The 19,759-nt window shown below is 39.3% G+C and overlaps 1 protein-coding gene across 1 annotated transcript in view; it reads left to right on the forward strand.

The window, feature by feature from the left end:
* NETO2 (neuropilin and tolloid like 2) overlaps nt 1-9,277 on the forward strand; it is a 1,066,336-nt gene extending 1,057,059 nt beyond the window's left edge. Inside the window, exon 9 of the mRNA XM_044081955.1 lies at nt 6,050-9,277. Within this exon, the coding sequence (XP_043937890.1) occupies nt 6,050-6,630 (581 nt within the window). The 3' untranslated portion in view covers nt 6,631-9,277. The remainder of the gene's footprint in view (nt 1-6,049) is intronic.
* Nucleotides 9,278-19,759: the final 10,482 nt, after the last annotated feature.

The raw sequence follows: 19,759 nt of genomic DNA on the forward strand, positions 1-19,759 counted from the left end.
ATTTAAGTGTACATTCTGATGGCAAACAATGACTTTTCGGCCCATTTTGTTTGCTTTTTTCCATTTCTTCTGGATAAGTGGCAGATCACACTTAACCAGCAGCTTGTTTTTCTTTCTCCACAGCGTAAGACCCACCTTATATTTCCCTCATGTTTGTTTTAACTCTGCCACTGTTTTGGTATTACTTCCTCAACATGAAGTCTTTTATAATTATCCAATACATTTTCCCTAAAAATACCTACTCATATATCCCTTAAGTTTTCTACCTTGCATGTTCACATTCTGATTCCTTGTTCTGATAAATAACTGAATATGTAGGTTTGCCACTGGAACCTAAATAATTCCACTTTGTATCTAAAATGTGGTCAGTTTCTGTTCGGAATGATAAAGGCCGGACAGCATCTGGGCTTCTTCATCAGCTTCCCCTAATGAGGTTACTCTGTGTTTCCTGTAGTCCGAGCTCTTGGCTCATAACTCTTCCTGCAATCTGTTGTCTTCACTGGTGTGTTAGACCTTACCATGATAAGAACCAGTAAGGGGAGTGGTAGCTGCAGTTAATTTGCATCCAAGCTGTAGAGTTTATGCTTCCCAGACATGATGCTATCCCTCCTATTGGAGACTTAAAGCTGCCCATAAACATTTCCTAACCCAGTTCAGTCACACTTGCCCTCATATAAAACAGTCGACTGCCACTATATGTGGGTAACATCTAACCCTCCTTATAACCTGAAGTATTTTCAGAACTTGATTGCATTTATCCTCCTATATGAAAGTCATCCGTAAGGAATGTAGTGCAACTATCTGATAACATAGCAATAACCCATGCTTGGGAAATTCATTATGCTAGGATTTAATTAAAATAAAGACATTTAATTCCTTAGGCAAAGCTGAGAGACCTAATTTGATTTACTGTCAAACAGAAGCCTAGAATATGAATCTGACCTCCCTTGACTATTTGCTACCGTAGTATTTGTATTTTAGCCCCTTCCCTTAACCGTTAATTAGTCGCCCATGTTCCTAATTGACTCATGCATGCCTTCTTAGGGGTGCAGTGAGATCTTGCCAAATCTCTTTGTTATTATTAAGCAAGGTTGTTTATATTTGTTTCATTTTTTTGTCCCATTTTGGCCAGTCTGTATGGTATATTCAGTGTGCAGTATTATATGCTTGCAATACATAAAATGGCATGCTGCTACATATCGCTATCAGCTGCAATTATTTCAGTCTTCAATGAGGTATCAAATTGTAAAGTGTTGCTGCTGGAATCTGTGCTGGTGAGAGAAATAAACTGCTGAAGTGGTTTCGGAAAAAAGTGCAAAGATCAATAAATTTAGAAAGCTTTTACAGTGCTCAAGGACCAAACTGGAAAGTAAATAAATACTATGATGTTTTTTGTTGAGAGAAGTGATTCAGAGAAGCACATGAGTGGATTATTTTCAACTCTTAAAGACAAAACAAACATGGTGCCATTGTGTTTCTGTGCAAATGTTGGAAATTTATTTAGGAAGGAGTTGTCGCCTCACAGTTAGACGTTGGCCGTTCGATTCTCAGTTAAAGCGTCTACTGTGTGACGACGACATGTGAATGGGCGTTCTCCGTTGAAGTTTGCGAAGTTAGGGCCCGGCAAGCCAGCAAAAAAAAACTGCTAATCATATCATTAGCGGGACGGAGTTCCGCGGTGGCGACCCCCTAAAAAAAAAAGCCGAAAGACACACACACACGCTGTGCTGCACTCAAAAATGCTCCAACAAGGGTTGTCCTGGGATTCCATCACTGCTGGAGCTTTCATTACCAACTGTGGTTGGTTAACAGGAAGTGAGGTCATTCCTGCACTGCATATTACAGCATATGGGCACCTGCATCTAGGTTTGTATTTTGACTACACCATTTCATACTACACTGTGCTATTACTAGTAAACACCCAGTCCTACCACTATAGCAAGCACTATCAAAGCCTCATTAATGTATGCTGGAATATTGCATTTATGATACAGTGTGAATAAGCCATGCACCCCGCTCTTATCTGCTGTTTAATGTTTGTGCTTATCGTGGTCACTCCCCAAAATGGTCTATTTCAACATAGTGTGCTGTCACTGTAAACCAAACAAATATGCAGATATTACAAGAGAGGTATACCCAGGTAAATGTCAGACAAATATTACCTTCATGTGTTACTCTTCATATGCAAAACAGCTGCAGGTGAACAGAATCCATCCTATCTGGCAGTACATAACATACATTCTAATGTGATTGCCCTTAATGTAAAATGAAACAGGTAAGAAATTTGTATACCATTAGCACCACTTTGCAGGCCTTTCTCTGGCTCTGAAAAAAGTGACAACTAGAAGAAATAATTCAGAATGTTAGACTAATTTAACAACTTCAGTTTGCTGTTGAGTTTCAGCTGCAGCACAGAGGATTATGATCGGACCACCAATTGTAATGAGCATATTATATGTTTGCGATATAGATGCCAAGAAATTCACATTGAGAGCGAAGCTCACATAATTCTTTGTTATGATCAGAGATCTAGTCATAAGTCGTTGTAGTGCAAGGAGACTTATTGTTCACAGATTAATACTAGGCTAACTGCCCTTGTGGGTCATTTTTAAGCCTAGCCAATTACCCTATGTGGCGCTCAAACCCTGCATGTTGTGTCTGTAAGGTAAACACCTTAACCATTATGCCAACCTTCCTTCCATAATGCCAACCTCCTATGCATCTTCAACAAGTACTACTAGTTAGTCAAAAATTAGATAAAGAAATGCAATGTGTTATTCCGGATTTAAAAGCTGGTAAAGCAGTGGGGAAGTAGTTGATGTCCCTAGGTATTCCCAGTCTAAGGGAAGCAGTTTAATTCAAAATGGGTGTGCACTTAGCAGAGAGTAGACAAGAAATGGGAGTTGAAACAAAGCCATTTCATGCTTTGCTGATGCTATCTATGGGTCAGAGCTGTCTGTCTTTAGTGCAGACATGGCCTTAACAATGCAGAGGGGTGATTAACAATTGGTGCAGTTGTCAAAGTTGGATCTCACCTGTAGCAGCTCTGAAACTGAGCGTAATCAGGGTGCTCCATGCTCTACAATGTTATTAAAGTATAATATTGCTTTGATTGCACTGTGCACAGACAGCGTTAATAATATGGGTGCCACTGGAGAAGATGGTTAGATTTCATGCCTTAAAACTATTGAACTCCAAATTTACTTCTCAGGTATGGAACTTTCTGTATAGAATTTACATATTCTATTTGTTTGTGTAGTTTCTGTTGGAGTCGCTTTTTTTTCCTCCCACACTCCTAATATGTACCAGTACTTTAATAGGTGATATCACCCTGGTCCTAGGTATGCGTTTGACTTAGAAGTGTGTGTGTGTGTGTGTGAGTGTGTGTGTGTGTGTGTGTGTGTGTGTGTGTGTGTGTGTGTGTGTGTGTGTGTGTGTGTTTATCCTACAATGGGCAGGTACAACATTTGGGACTGGTCTGTGCTGTACACATTGTTTGCTGGGATAAAATACAGACCCACAACTTTGAAATCGATGAAAGTGAGTATTCAAAATAAATGCATGAAAAATATACTGAGGCACTCAATTGCTGTGTGACAATAGGAGGTACTGCCAGCTATGCCAGGAGAAATAGGGCAGTGTATGTGTAACATATGCCAGCACTGTTAGCTGGAATTTTGTAAAGAATTATATGTCATTTGTATATCAAACTGATTTGTACAGATGCTTGTGTTGAAAATGTATTTGTAAAGCTGCTTGTGTTAAAAATGTACTAACAGTATGCTCTACTGGACAGAAAAGAAATGTACGTGCATTATTGAACTGTTTAAATATATATATTGTAACAGAGGATACTGGAAGAGCAGAAGTTAATCTCAGTCCCAGCTAACTTTGAAAAAATAGCTGAAATTAAATTAGGCCTTAAAGATTGTATCTTACAGTTCTGGTTGTAGCCAGAGGCAAAATATCTGGGAAACCAAGTATTAGGAAGCCTTCTTTATTGCCTCTAGCAGGGAGCTAATTGTTACTCTGGAAGGATAGAGGTTTGAAATTGTTTTATGACTTCCAGGAGCTGCAACAGATCTGAGTAAAGCTCTGTTTGTGTGTATGGTAACACATAGGTGCTAAAATCCTGACAGTTCTACTGTTAGTGATAGTGTGGGAAACGGAGTCAGATGACCAGATGTGATGCCATTCTATACGCTATCCCAGAAATAATATTTAGATATTATTTGACAAGTCTCTCAGTCAGACTGGGCAGTCTGTTTTTTGGAACCTGACACAGAAGAATCCTTCACCTACTTCTTCTTGGAACCTGACACAGAAGGATCCTTCACCTACTTCATCTTGCCTTGCTCTAGTAAGTGAACCAGGGAATAGTAACTCTTTAGATTAGCCTGGAAAATATAGTGAGATTAGTTAAGTACTGTTTTTCTGTATTTGTGTGAATTTATTCATCTGTGTTATTTTAATATTTCCTGTGTTTGAAATGCTGGTTTTACTGTAAATAGATATTTAGTACTTTCATGTTCTTTTATTTATTATTAAATATATTTAAACTTCTCATCATGGCTGGTCCTTTCAGAAAATATTTAAGCTTTAAGAGCATTTGCATATATTTATTTGGTGATAATGTTGGCCACTCCTGAAAGCCTTGCTGTTGGTCAACATTACCATTTGTATTAATATTAATTTCTCTCAGTATAAATGGATACACTTTTAAGGGCCTTATAGTAACTGACTGGTGGCATTAAATCTACCTTATAGTCTGGGCAAAGTTGGTACAGTGGGTAATCTATACTAGCCTTTCCCAGGTAGGTGTGTGTGAAAATTACTTCTCAAAGAGTGTGTATGTCAGCTACTTGTAGCAGGGACACGAAGTACTGGTTTCACAGAGAGGGTGCTGGAGGACTTGGCTTAGACACTTGGCTGAGGATTTAACCCTACAGCTGTGCCAGTGAGGAAACTTATTAGGGACCTGGGGAGAGACAGAGAGAGAAACCCAGACCCCAGGCTGAGTGTGTTCTCTGTGTGCTCTTAAAGGAAGTTGTGCTTGATGCAGAGAGGTCTGCCTCTGGAAATGCTGAGTGTATCTATATGTATTCCAAGTGAACATCCTCTCCAGTGTCAGTGGTGGGGATTCAGGCTCCTTGTTTACTGGTCCAGAGTGGGGACATCACAGGTTATATTATTGTCTAATGACATTGTTCATGGAGAAATGGAAACTACTTCACTTTTTGCTTTAGTCTAACCTATGAACAACATCATTACAAATTAGCACAAATGTTGTCATGCCTTTCTGATGAATAACTGTTTTAGTTCTAAAAGCATTAAAATTCCATATATCTAGAATAATAGGATTCTCTCAAAATTTCTAATCAAGATATTTTCCATAGCTTGTTTTGTCCCAGAACAATGTAAAATTTGGAATGATTACTTATAGTTCAAAGAGAAAAGGTTGATTAGTCAGGATCAGACCTGATATAAACGGCAATATGGATTGCATTATTCCTGCTGGCAGTGCTGGAGTATTGCTGTAAAGGGTAATGCAAGGGATCCTGGGTGTGGTGTTGCTATAAAAAACAAAGCAGCATATCCCAACAGCTTGAATGGTATTAAAATGCATATTTGACAGTTGTTTTCAGGAGGGGGATTTGCCTCCACACTCTGATGTAGAGGGATGTTTTCTTATACCTTTACTTTGTATTCAGACAGTAAGACAAATATTTTTGAGACACTGGTTTTGGAATTCCAGAACTTCCATATCTATATACTTTCCAGGGATTCAGGGATATGTTGTTACAGAAGATGTCAGTGTAAAAGAAAGGAAAATAATCCTGTTGGACGCTTTTACATTGGAGTAAACAGCAAATAAAATAAATTACATTTGCTGATGGGCTAAACATTCTGACAAACCTTGAATGTCTATCAGTCTTTTGGCTGAAATTTTCTATTGCCTTATTCTGGTCTGATGTCTGCCGTATGAAAGAATTGTTTTGTTATTCAAATACTGGTACCACAGACTAATGTCATATCCTTACTTTTATAGAAAAGAAGAAACCTGGTCTATTTGAGCAGATTACAAGGACCCATGGAACAATTATTGGAATTTCTTCTGGAGTGGTTCTGGTTCTTCTTATTATTTCCATTCTGGTGCAAGTAAAACAACCACGCAAAAAGGTGATGGCTCGGAAAGCAACATTCAACAAGAGCGGTTTTCAGGAGGTGTTTGATCCACCACATTATGAGCTGTTTTCATTGCGAGACAAGGAAATGTCTGCAGACCTGGCTGATTTATCCGAGGAGCTGGAGAATTATCAGAAAATGAGACGCTCGTCCACTACATCACGTTGCATTCATGACCATCACTGTGGCTCACAGCCATCGAGTGTAAAGCAAAGTCGGACCAATTTAAGCTCTATGGAGCTTCCATTTCACAATGATTTCTCACAGCCCCAACCCATGAAGACATTCAACAGCACATTTAAGAAGAGCTGTTACAGTTTCAAACAGTCACATGACTGCCCAGAACAAGTGATAGAAGACAGAGTAATGGAAGAAATTCCTTGTGAAATTTACGTGCGGGGCCGTGAAGATTCTGTTCAGGGTTCAGTGTCTATGGAATTTTGAACTCTTCTTCCCAAAGGCTAAACCAGCTTTCATATACTTTTTACTCGTGGGTTTTTTTTTTTTTTATTTTCATTTAATTTGAAAGTCACAGTTAAAGGCACTTCTTGTTTATCTCTTTTATCTTTATGAACTACTACAACACTCTTTGAGCTTTTAAGACTTTTTTTAATGAAAATGACATTGAAAAGTAAGAAGAATTTATCTGTATATAGAATTCTGTGCAAAAGCTCAGTTCAATAATTATTTTAGTTTGTGACGTCTTACTGTTTCTTTCTAGCTGTTGTAGAAAATGTATAACATTTGTCACAAAGTCTCCCCAGTTTTAAAATAGATGGTCTCAAACTGAAATCTAGCTACAAACCTCAACTATTAATGGTTGACCGAATGCACAAACAAGTGTGTCAGAACTGAAGAGAATAGTTTAAGAATACGTATCACTTGATTCTTTCTCTGTTCTTTCAGCTGCAAATATGAACTGATTTTTTTGCTTGTTTTTACATTCCTGCATCTTCCTATAGTGCCCCACGTTCACAACAGGTATGCCAGGTGCTCCTTAATCCCCTACATTTTCTCCAGTGCTGTCTGGGGCTGGTTGTGGAACCTAGTGGCATCCAGGGTGTCTTGGCTAAAACCCCTGTACTGTTTATTTTCTGTTATTCCCTACACATTACACCTCACAGTGTGGCAGCATGGTATTGCTCAAGGGTAGGCATGTAATGGGGGCATGTGGGGTATCACCCCATCTCCATGACCAATTAGTTGTGCCCACCACCCTTTCCCCTCTTTTTGAGCTACAGCCATCAGTGCAGTATCCCCATCCTCTACCACGTGTCACCACAAGGAATACCCACATGCCCATGCCTTCCCTGCTGATCCATCAGTCACCTAGCCATTAATTGAACCTATGTTGACTGGGCTGTAGTCAGCGCTTTATCCATCAATGCTACTGGAGAGGTTGCAAATGTGAACTTTTACTTAAATCATGTGTATCTCTTACCCCACCATCAATTCTAATAACTGCTTCCTGTCATGTGTAGTTATCCTCAAGTCTTTGTCTCAGAGCAGACATGGAAAGTCTAACCTTATGGCCATTACTTTGCAGGAAACATATACATTCAACCACAGATGATTACGGATATGTACTTATACTTTGGCAGGATTTTAGAAAAGGGAGAAATAATATACTGTCACTTTTGTCATCACTTAACTGAAGAATGTTAGCAGTGCTGACATGTTTTAACCAACATATGCGAATTTTAAAGGCATGGGGTCAGAAGGGTGTTACAGTAATCAGAATTGTTGCCTCACAGTGTTTGGCTCTCCCATTTCATTCCTGGCTGTAGAGCCTTCTTTGATGCTTCTTATGATCTCCATGTTCCCCCTGGAGTCTCACCAGGGTCTCTGGTTTCCTTCTACATTCCAAAGACATGCCAGAAGGTGGAGAAGTGATGCTAAATTAACCTCAGATAAGCAAATCAATGTGTCTGTGTGAGTATGCGTGTCCTGAAATGGACTGGCATCATGTCTGGGTCTGGTATTTGGTTTATACCCACTGCCTGACAGAGTAGGGTGTTGCCCTCTCTAGCAGAGAATTGGATAAAGCAGGTATAAAAGATGGATGAATGGATGGATGGATGGGTGGATGGATGGATGGATGGATGGATGGATGGATTGAAACTCAGTCATTCTAGACATGACTTACAGCTGCATTATATACGTTTTTACATAAGTACCATCATTTCAATTTGTCTCTGTAAGTGCTGAGACAGCATGGCTGCTATGTAAGTTATAGAATACTACATACAGGCTCCTCAACTACCACAGATCTGTACACATAATAAAATAGGAGGACTTCATTTATTCCGTTACTTTGGAGCCTGGCCGCAGACTACAACAAACTGCAGTGTTGAACCTACAGGTGGCTTTTTATGATTTCTGCAACACTTCTTCATTTTGTTGCATAATAGTAAGAGAACATTTATGCATGCATGATTTAAAACTATCACAAGAACTAAACTGAAGTATCAAAACATTTTAAGAAGCTGTACAGCTGTGTATGTAGTCAATTCAGGACCAGTAGTTTTATTTTCATGAGGTAAATGTACAAGACTTTGCGCACAGAATCTCTGTAACGTTTTCAACAAGTCCTCCATATAACATGTGTAGCAGAAATTTACGTGATGAGATGTTTTATCTCAGCTTGTAATAATAGGAATGGCATGTATAGCAACTTATGAATAATCACAGATAACTGTGTTCCATTGACACTCATGGATAAAGTAATGTATTCTTGTTTTTTATAAATGTGATATGTTACTATGCAGGCTGTTCAAATGAATTTCCATAAATAGAACACCGCTGTTGTACATCCCCGTTGAGTCTGTTCTTCTGTAATCAGATAAGAAGAGCGATTAGAAGCCGTTACATTTACAGTGGGAGTGAAACATGAATAGGACTCCATGTCTTACAAATCAGCTTTAAAAAAATCCCTTTTTTACACAAAGATACACTTCTTCCTCAGCAAAAATCAGTCTTCAATCTAAAACTGGATTTTCCTTCATTTGTGTGGGCAAATCATGTTTTAATGTTATATGGCAAAAACTGATGAACTACAAAAAATATATGAATAAAAAAATGCAGTCTGTTATTCAAAATCTTGTATTTGCAGTTATAGTGTGTGTGTGTGTGTGTGTGTGTGTGTGTGTGTGTGTGTGTGTGTGTGTGTGTGTGTGTGTGTGTGTGTGTATGTTTATATATGCTTTTGTGCATGTATATGTGACAAGCATGTCAATGGAATGCCATCAACCTGAGTGTTTAATTTTAAGCTTGTCTCATTCATTATTACACCTGTCGTAAGACAGATTATGCTAAAGTGCCTGTGCGTTGTCATTCTTACACTATATGGGAACAATTTAAAAGAACACATTAAGGATAGGTGGACATTGATGTCGGAAGACTGGCTCAAATAGATATATCAATATCTCTTCTTTATGTTTCACTATCTTTCAGTGAGTTGCAAAGGAGTGAATATTCATTTTGGCAAAAATGAGCTAGGGTGATACCCTCTTTTCTCCTATTGGTCAAATCTCCCTGCCCATTGTTGTGGGGGTGCAGGGTTCTCCCACCCAATATCCTGCAAGGTCATATTCACAGTAGCATCTGTTCTCCAAAATGAGTGTTTGCCTCTTTAAGATTAAGTGAGTTGTAGGGCAGCCATTGCTTATTATCTAGAGAGGGAATGTTCTACAAAGCATCAAGCCGGACCCAAAGTGTACATTAGGGCATAGTACGTGCTAAGAAACATACACTTCAGAGACACAGTCAGTACAGTTTTAGACAATTTAAGTTTACTAAGGTTTCAAGGGAAGTAAGTTGAAAGAATGGTAGCACAGGTATCAGAGATGCAACCCTTAAACTTCAGAGACAGTCTCTTTACACTTTTTTTAAGAAAATAAGTGTACAGTGGCTCTCAAGGGAGATAAACCAAAGTAGATGAATGACATACACCTTAGAAACGTGACCTTTATATATTTTGTCTGAACATAAACTAACAAAGGCTCTCAAGGGAGGTAAACTGAATCTGTCAGTTTTTAAATATATTTCAAGAAACTGTAGATACACACATAATTCTCTGAAAAGAAAAACATTTTAATGTGTTCAACGTCTAAACTTCTTTTTGCGGTAAAGGTATGAAATTCTCATGGCCCAAGACATCTAAGGAAAAACACAGAAAAAGCATTATTTTACTCTGTCTCTCTCACTTTCTGTAAGATAAAATGAAATATATTTCATAACACAGGCCTTTGTGTACCTTTCAGAAGAAACTATGGCATATATGCATTTGTAATGAGTAACTGCATATAGGTTATTCACCTTAGTGGTATGCTGTTAGATATACAGGTAGACAATTCTATCACAAAAAGATATAAACAATACATTATGCAAGTTATATAATCAAACATGATACATTTTAATACAGTGCCTTCATTTTTTGAACAAAACATTGACTGCAGATGTTTATAATTAAATGCAAATTGAGAGGTTGTCAGTTGTGCATGAATTAGATATTCAGTGATAATTGCATTCCATTTTTCTAAAATAAACTCAAATGCATATTTTTTTAAAGTATGTAACTCACGACTGCTTCCAAACATACATTAGGAGATAAAGCACAAAAGAGAAAGTTAATTGGTATTAAATGCTTTTTCAAAAAAAAATATGCTTAGCACCTGTTTATTTTTTTTTTTTTATTTTTTTTTTAGTGCACTCTGGCTACATTAAGATGTTGTATCACATTCTAATACAGAATTATGTGGCAGTAACTGCACATAAGCTTAATCTTTTTTCCACATTTTGGTTGTGACATAACTATTTTCCATCTTACTTTTGTTTTACTTAATGCTCTGTTTTTGCTGTCATTGTTACTTGTGTACAGCTTGCCAAAGCTGCACATGGGTCACTGAGACCATTTGACTTTTATTGTGGTGCTAGCCTAATCACATTGTCATGGATACTGTTGCTGAGATACGGGTGTTTCCTTATCAGGGTGGGGCAGATGTCTTCATCTGTTTATCAATGTGTAACTCTGGATAGTCTGTACTGCAATATGTAAACATTTTCCTGATCCCCTCATTATAAACGATCTGATGTGGAATTATAGCTAGCCTTTTATTTTTTGTTTTGCTAGTTTGTTAAACCTATTAGGTGCAAATGCCACTTTTCCAGAATGTGTTGCAGGAGATGTGTGTAAAGTGACTTACTCAGAGGCACACAGTTTAGAGGAGTTGAAAGTGAAGAAACCAAATCCAAGAGTACCGGTGAAGCTCACAGTATGTATGTGCATTTGTGTGTGAGTGTGTGTGTGTGTATGTGTATATATATATATATATATATATATATATATATATATATATCCACACATACACACACACACACATATATATATATATATATATATATATATATACAGATATACAGATATATATATATATATATATATATATATATATATATATATATATATATATATATATACATATACACACACACACACACACACACACACACACACACACACACACACACACATATGTGTACTGAACTCTTTGGAAAAGAGGGACAAAGTCCTGACAATGGCCTAGATGACTCAGGTTTGAATAGTGGTCCGGGCACTGGAGAACCCAGCTGGGAGAGTTAAGTAACCGGTGAAAGGTCGCTCATCCCATGAGGATAAAAGTTGAATGGTGAACCTCATGTGAAGGCTGGATTGTGGTATCACGATACAAAAGGATGTGACATGCATCTGGCCCTTTCAGGAACGCTTTACATTTTTTGATGGGATCAGCACATGCGCGGAAACACAAGGAAAATCTTGAAGCTAAGCTCTAAGTATAATGCTGTACTACGAGTTAACCTAACTTTTCTGCAGGTCTGCAGGTCCTCGACATCTCTGCTCCCAGATGTCCTTCCTCCCATCAGCAGAGGGAGTCTGGGATGGTAAAATAGATATGTTATCCTAGGGAGGCTGGGTTTCCAGGAAGCAGTTTATGGTTAGAGCACCTTTACTTCCAAATATTCTCATGTATTTCTTCAGAAATCTACCCTCTTTTTTATATTTTCCTTTCTAGGTCCCCATGATATATTCTCACTACTGCATACCCATGAATAATATTCCCTGCTGGAAGTGAATTACCTTTCCTGTAATTCACTTAAGTTTCCTAATAGTAGTTTTAAGTGGAGTATAAATATATGCCATTGTGAGCCTCCTTCCCTGCCATAACCTCTTATTACCACAAATGTACCATTATTACCTAAATATATGCCATTGTAAGCCTCCGTCCGTGCCATAACCCCTTATTACTACAAATGTACCATTATTACCTAAATATATACCATTGTAAGCCTCTGTCCCTGCCATAACCCCTTATTACCACAAATGTACCATTGTTACCCTGTTCTTCTCTCATTATTGGATCCCCTCTCACAGTCAGTATTTTTACTCCCCTTTTCCTTTGCCCTTGACACTCAGCTGAATAACCATTATAAAATATTTTCTTTGACAAATTCAGATGCTTATTCCTAACCCTATCTCCAGTACCATTGCTATTATGCCCCACACTTTGTAATATAGTTCAACACTCTTTGCTTCTTGTCCAGCCATTCACATGATGCTATTACTTTTATATATTCTATATATTCTGCTATATATTACATATTGTCCACTTCCACTCTGGTATTCTGTGCACACACAAACCTCCCTAAATTCATGTAATACAACCTACCAATGCATTCAGCTATAATTCTAGTGTAATTATTTTATGTTTATTATTTGTAAATTGCCTTGATTCTGTTCATTTTTTTGTTCATGTATTCATTATAGATTCATGTTATATTTGTTGTTACTGGGAAGATTTTCTCCCTGGACATCCACTGAAAAGGTTGTTTTCTTCCCATTCGGACTTTTCCAGTAAACAAATGGTATTAAATAAATAAATACATACATATATATATATATATATATATATATATATATATATATATATATATATATACATATATATACATGACAGTTTTTTTTAATATATATTACCAACTTGTAACTTACATTCACAAGGCAGGCTGATCTTATATGCAGTTGGAGATTATCATCTGTTTGGTCCCATGCCATATTTTCCCAGGCTTTTTCTTTCAACAAAAACACTCAAAAAATAAAAAAAATTATGTATGTTTTTTTTTTTAATTCCTCAACACCTTTAAACTCACAACAAATGCACCGAAATGTATACACATTCCAAAAAAGTAAAGTACCCCTCCTGTGCTCATATTTTCTAAGTTTATTTGATGGTGGTCTTCTGTCTCCTGGATTTGCTTATCCCTCCTTAGGCTTATTTGCATGACTCTACTTAGTTCACTTGGGCAGAACCTTGTTTATCCCATCTTCTCATGTTGATGGTGTGTTGCTATTTATATGACGTGGAACACAAAATGGCTGTATAATGAGCAGGCTTGAAAAAGGATGAATAAATGACAGCGTAATTGATACAGGTAAAAATGATACAGGTATAGAGCACTGAAAACAAACTATTAGCAAGCTGCTTCCTACAGGTCACAGCCGTATCCTCTCAACCTTCATCTGGCTTTATGTGCCTCTGAAGAAGTCATCCTGGGCTGAGTGCGAACATGCGGATTAATGTTTTATCTCATTTCAAAAATAACTTATCCTACCCAGATGAGAAGGAGCAGCAGGATCATAACCCTTATACATTGTTTTCTACTTGTCTGAGAAAACGTGAAGCTGTTTAATTTGTGCTATTTAATTGTGAGGGCATATACACATTCATCATATTTTAGTGATGCTACAACTCATTTAAGCAAAACAACACATAAAAAACGGTACCCATATATACAAATGTTGTATAAAATGTATATTACCGCATATATCACAAGAGATACAACAAGGTTATATAACCCAAAGAATGAACTTAATAATAAAGAAAAGCAGAAAAAAAATTGAGTACAAAGTTTTGAGGATGAATAAGGCAGAGAGAAGATTAAGTATTATGTCAGTGAAATTAAGCAGGTTAAGAGTGGTGGTTTTATAAGTAATCCTGAGAAGAAAAAACAAGTGGCAGAGTCTAAGGAAAGAGAAAACTGCAGTGGTGCAGGTAAAGTCATAGAAATGCAAGTCTGCTGGCAAAGAGTAGCAAGCATGACTTCAGACATGGGAACTTAACCTGAGCATTTGCATGTGAAGGACAGTTGAAAAAAGACTTAATAATAATATAGTTCTAAGGCCCAGCAGCTTAGCATTTGGGTGTTATCTGCAGTGCTCCTTCAAGATCAAGAATGCTCATAGGTTGTGTGAGGGACAGTAGGGAAAGTGGGACAAGAACATCCAACAGTAGCTCTTCTTGCCATGGGAAGCAGGAAGACAATGCCTGGTGCTGAGAGAACTACCAGCAGAGACCAAACACTAACACAGCATGCCACCATTTGGAAAGTTCCAGAAGTAGTCTGATGCTGATACTGTTGTATCCAAGTGAAAAAAAAAATGAAGTCAACCCTCCCCTGGTTTGTAAAATGTTGCTCAGGGGATCCAGTCATCTGTGACAGCAAGCCTCTAGAATAGCTCCCTGCATATCAGCCACCTCCATTGTCATAGGTTCATAGGCTAATACTAGGCTATTTGCCCAAAGGCCCTTATAAACCTAGCCAAGAATTTCACCCATGTTCCCACAAAGTCAGCCCCTGTTTCCACTGTCCAGCAGGGACACAGATGGGATCCCAGGGGTGTATTTTCTGTTTCCTATCCAGTTGTCCAGGTTCATCTTAAAGAGGTCTAGTGAAGTACTCTGCTTGACATGGAGAGGGAGTCTGTTCCACAGATGGAGGAGTCTTTAGCACACAAATCTATCCCGCCAACAAGTTCTATTAATATCACAGACCAGGTTGAGGCCATGCATGCGGGTTGCATGAGTGGAGTTTGACTTACGGATATGCAGCAACTCATCAAGGCTGGGGCTGAGATGGCCTTGTATGCCAGACACAGGTCACCTCTGAGCAGTCTGTACAAGAGTGAGTACAAGGACAGGGCTTTTAGCCTATCTGTATAGGATAGGTGTTTGAGACCCTGGATTTTCTTGGTCAGAAACCTCTGTGGTCTCTCCAGCTGCTGCATGCATTTGGCAAGGTACATGTCGAAGGGGGCATTGTACTCATTAATGGGTGTGATAAGGGCGGAGTACAGGGATGTTATGACCTCCTTGTTCCTGGATGAAATACCCTTATTTATGAGGTGGGCCATGTAGAAAGCCTGCCATACAACAGAGGCAACGTGGTGGTCAAATGTCAGGTTGCTATCAATCTGGGTGCCCAACTCCCTCACTACTGATTGCATGCTTAGTACATTGTTGTTAATGTGATATTTAGTGGGGACACCATTTTCCCTGAAGGGGATAATGATGCAATTCTTGGCATTCAGTTTGAGGCCATGCTTCTGGCACCAGTCATTAATTTGGGTAAGGCCCTCTTGGAGGATATTTACATCACTAGAGGAATTTAAGACAGCACCCAGCGTGTAGACATCTGCAAACCTGGTCAGCCACAGATCACTGGTTTTGACTTGCACCTCAGAAAAGTATATCCCAAACATTAGAGGCCCCAAGACTGATCCTTGGGGTACACCGCTAATTATGGGTCTCCTTACAGATCTATTACTAGAGGTGGCGTCCCCTATTTTCACTGAGTGGGTTCTATCAGTGAGCCATTTAGCTACCCATCTGGTAACATACGGATTGATGCCTAGTGATGACAGTTTATCTATTATGCCTGAGTGGGGAATAGTGTCAAAGGCTTTAGCTAGGTCAAGGTAGGTGGTATGCATCATTTTCCCCTTGTCCATGGCATTGTTGACTGTTTTGAAGAAGTCGACCAATTTTAACAGGCATGATCTCCCTTTGAAAAAAACAAACTGTGTGGGGTCAAGCATCTGGAGGTTGCCAATGTCCTTGTTTATAAAGTCCATGATATTGCATTATGTGGCCTTGCAGATCAGGCTAGTTAGGCTGATGGGCCTATAATTGCCTGGGTCAGTGGCTGCTCTACCTTTGTGTAGAGTGATGGCAGTGGCTGTCCTCCATTCAGCTGGGACAAAGCCAGTGCTCAGGCTTTGGTTGAATAGGATGCCTAATGGAGCTGAGAGCATATGCCTGAGTTCATGTAGGACACAGCCAGGGATGTTGTCAGGTCCAATGGAGACTGTATTTTTTTTGTCTTTGATTGGGCTTTAAAGGCCTACTCCCTGGTGATGAGGGGAGGGGTCAGGTGCTGGGGATGTCCTGGTTTACTGATGGGGGGGCAGGGGGGTGAAGTTTTCACTGAGCCTGTCTGCCAGCAGGTTGGCTATATTTACGGCTTTTGTGTATGTGGTGTTCTTGACCACCAGTTCAGTGCAGATTTGCTTGTTACCTTTGAGATTGCGGACGTATGTGAAGAAGACCTTGTGATTGCCCTTAGTGGATGTGGCCAATTTGGACTCAAAGTTAGCCTTAGAGGATTTCACCAGTGACCTTATTTGCTTGTTCATACAAAGGAGAGATTTCTTCCAACTTGATACTTACTTCTTCTTGGTCCTGGACAGCAATTTTTTTCCTTTTATCATAGAGTTTATTTATTGTTGCTGTCCACCAGACAGGTTTACTCTTCCTTAAGGAAGATGATTTGGTCCTGTCAGGTATTGCTGAGTCCATACAGCTATGTAGGTGCTCATATAGTTTGTTGGTGTAGGGTTGGACATTAGTGCTAGTTCCAGCTGAAGGGATGGTGGCTGTGAAGCTGCTTATATCTGCTGTCAGGAAATTGTAGCCAGCTTTGGAAACGTTTTTTTTTGTTTGACCTTGACAAGGGGGTGTCAGGGGAGATGGTGACTTTGAAAGTGATTGCTTTATGGTCAGATCTTACCAAGGAGGATGACATTGTAGGGATGCTACATTGGCTACTCATGGTTGGTTAGTACCAGGTCCAGGATATTTTCACCTCTCATGGAGGTGTCAACCAGCTGATCCAATGCATTGACACTGACAAAGTAGAGAAATATCTGGGCATTATGTGTGGGCTAGAATAGGTCTTCCACTCTATGGTTGGGTAGTTAAAGTTACCCAAAATTAGGGTAGAGGGTTGAATCTTGAATCTTGATGGATTCAAGTAAGTCCAGATAGGTGGAGTGGGTGTCCTGAGTCATGGTTGGGGGTCTGTAGCTAGCTATGATTTGAATAGGTGTTTTGTCAACAGCTAACTACACTTGGAGTGTCTCCTGTGTGTTATACTATTTGACCAGCCTGGAGGTGTGTATGTCTTTGATAAATATTGAAACTCCACCTCCTTTGGCTTTGTAGCCCTCCGTTTGGGGTCTGAAAGTATGGCAAGATGAGTAACCTGGTAAGGTTGGGTGCTCTCCACAGCTTTGAACCAGGTTTCAGTGCACAAATGTTAGCATTCTCCGGGGAGAGGAATGCTTGCAATGAATGCAGTTTCATGCTAAGACTCATAGTGTTTAACAGCATGACCTTTAAATTTCGTTTAGAAGAATTTTTCATTTTGGTAATTTTGTGCTCATGACCTTGCCTAAAAAGGAACTATGGGGGAGGCAAGAGCCTTTGCCAGAGCTCTGAAGCCCAGGGGAGACAGATGAAGGCCATCTCTGGCAAAGCATTGTGGTCTGTCAATCATGTCCTCCCAGGCTGTCAGGTACTGGATCCCCTTGGGATAACAATAGAAACTAAGCCAGTTGTTAATGTCAATCATTTTCTGTTTGTATTGAAACATCATTCTGGCTGATGGTAGGATGCTGCTTAAGGCTAGGGACCTACCTGCCTGGGACACATATTCAGCAAGCTCAGTCATGTCTCTCTTCATATAGTGCAGAGAGATACATCTCGAATCATTCACACCAACATGGACTATGACAGAGTCATAAAAGTACCTGTTAAGAGACTTGAGTGTGTGTGTGTGTGTGTGTGTGTGTGTGTGTGTGTGTGTGTGTGTGTGTGTGTGTGTGTGTGTGTGTGCACATGTGTGTGTGAGATATGGTGCATTCTAGCACCTGACAAGCAACTTACTGCAACTTTCTCCTTGTCTAGCCTGGTGAGGGGCACATCTGTGTGTCTCACGATAGAGTCTCTTATGACTAGTATGTTGGGTTTGTGGCTGGGCCTTAGAGGCTGTGAGACACAGGAGTGTGTACTATGTGAGGTGCATGGTACTGTGATGTGCTTGTGTGTTTTTGCTTCAGAGGTCTCTTTTGTTTAGGTATGTTTTTTTGAGAACCTCTGCATATGTAGGAGTGTGTTGTACAGGTGTGAGTGGTGTTAGAGGTGTGGTGTTTGTAGTGTTTGAGCAGACAACCTTCTCATTGCCAGATGTACTGGCTTGTGACTGAGACAGTAAGGATTCTAGGTTTTTAATGTAATTGAATCTCTCACATATTTTCTTCCTAGGTGGTAGTAGTAGAGGGCTGTCTGTGTACATGAGGCAGTTGCTACACTGTCTCAGGATGCCCATATCAGCCAGATTAGCAGGAGAAACCATAGGAAATTGTCCGTCCATGGTTGTTAGAATCTGTGGAAGAGAGGTTAGGCATAGTAGAGTGAATACTATCTGAGGAGAGTACCTATTGATGTGAGTAGGGCTGGATATAATCAATACAGTAGCCTGCAAAGGAGGGCCTCATTTACACAGGAGTGCTGGTAAGAGAAAAAAAAATGCAGCTGAGATACCTCACAAAGGGTTAAAACACTACAGCAGTGGTGCACAATGTGTAAACAAGCACAAACCCCTGCAAACGTGCGGTTTATATACCACAAAAACTAAAGAAAAATAAAAACGCTGGAATTGACCAATCAACCCTTGTCCATGAGTTCTTAGTTAAACACCCAATACCAGACCAGTTCCAACCAGTTCACTTACTCCTATTAAGTGCAGGCAGGCCCTAGCCAACACAAGATGACATAGCAGGAAACACAGGTATCAAACAAACAGATCTGGATACAGCAAAACCTGTAACCAGATTATGCTGAAGATATTTAAACTCTGTTTAGGTCAATTTAACACAGGAGAACAGATACACACTTAAAGATAACAGTAGGAAACAAGAGCAAACTGATTTAAACAAATTAGCCAATAAAAAAGCCCAAAACTGAGTCCTGTTCCAGTAACCTTCAATCAGATGATAATTGCACATTCCTGCCACTAGGGTGTAGGGGAACCCACTCTAACAAAAGATGGCCTGGTTTAGTGCTCAAGTTATACAAACAGAGCTACATTCAGCAGTTCTGAATCACATCTCTGCTACAGCAAACAAGGTGCACCAATTTCAGAAAGAAATAGTTCAAATAAGCAAGCACAATAAACCTTCAGCCAGCAATTCCCAGCTCAGAAGGGCAGAACCACAAACTTTCTTAATGTAAAATAACTGGCCTGAAGCCCGAGTGCTTAAACCCGAACTAATACACTTCTAGAATAACAGACACACTAAGCCTTCAACCAGCAATTCCCAACTTAGAAGGATATAAGTTACCTCTCCTGCCACAAGAGTTTATACTACAAACCTTCCTAATGTAAAACAACTGGCCTG

Source organism: Protopterus annectens, chromosome 8.part1, assembly GCF_019279795.1.
Source record: "Protopterus annectens isolate FY-2018-M chromosome 8.part1, PAN1.0, whole genome shotgun sequence".
Classification (NCBI taxonomy): Eukaryota; Metazoa; Chordata; order Ceratodontiformes; family Protopteridae; genus Protopterus; species Protopterus annectens.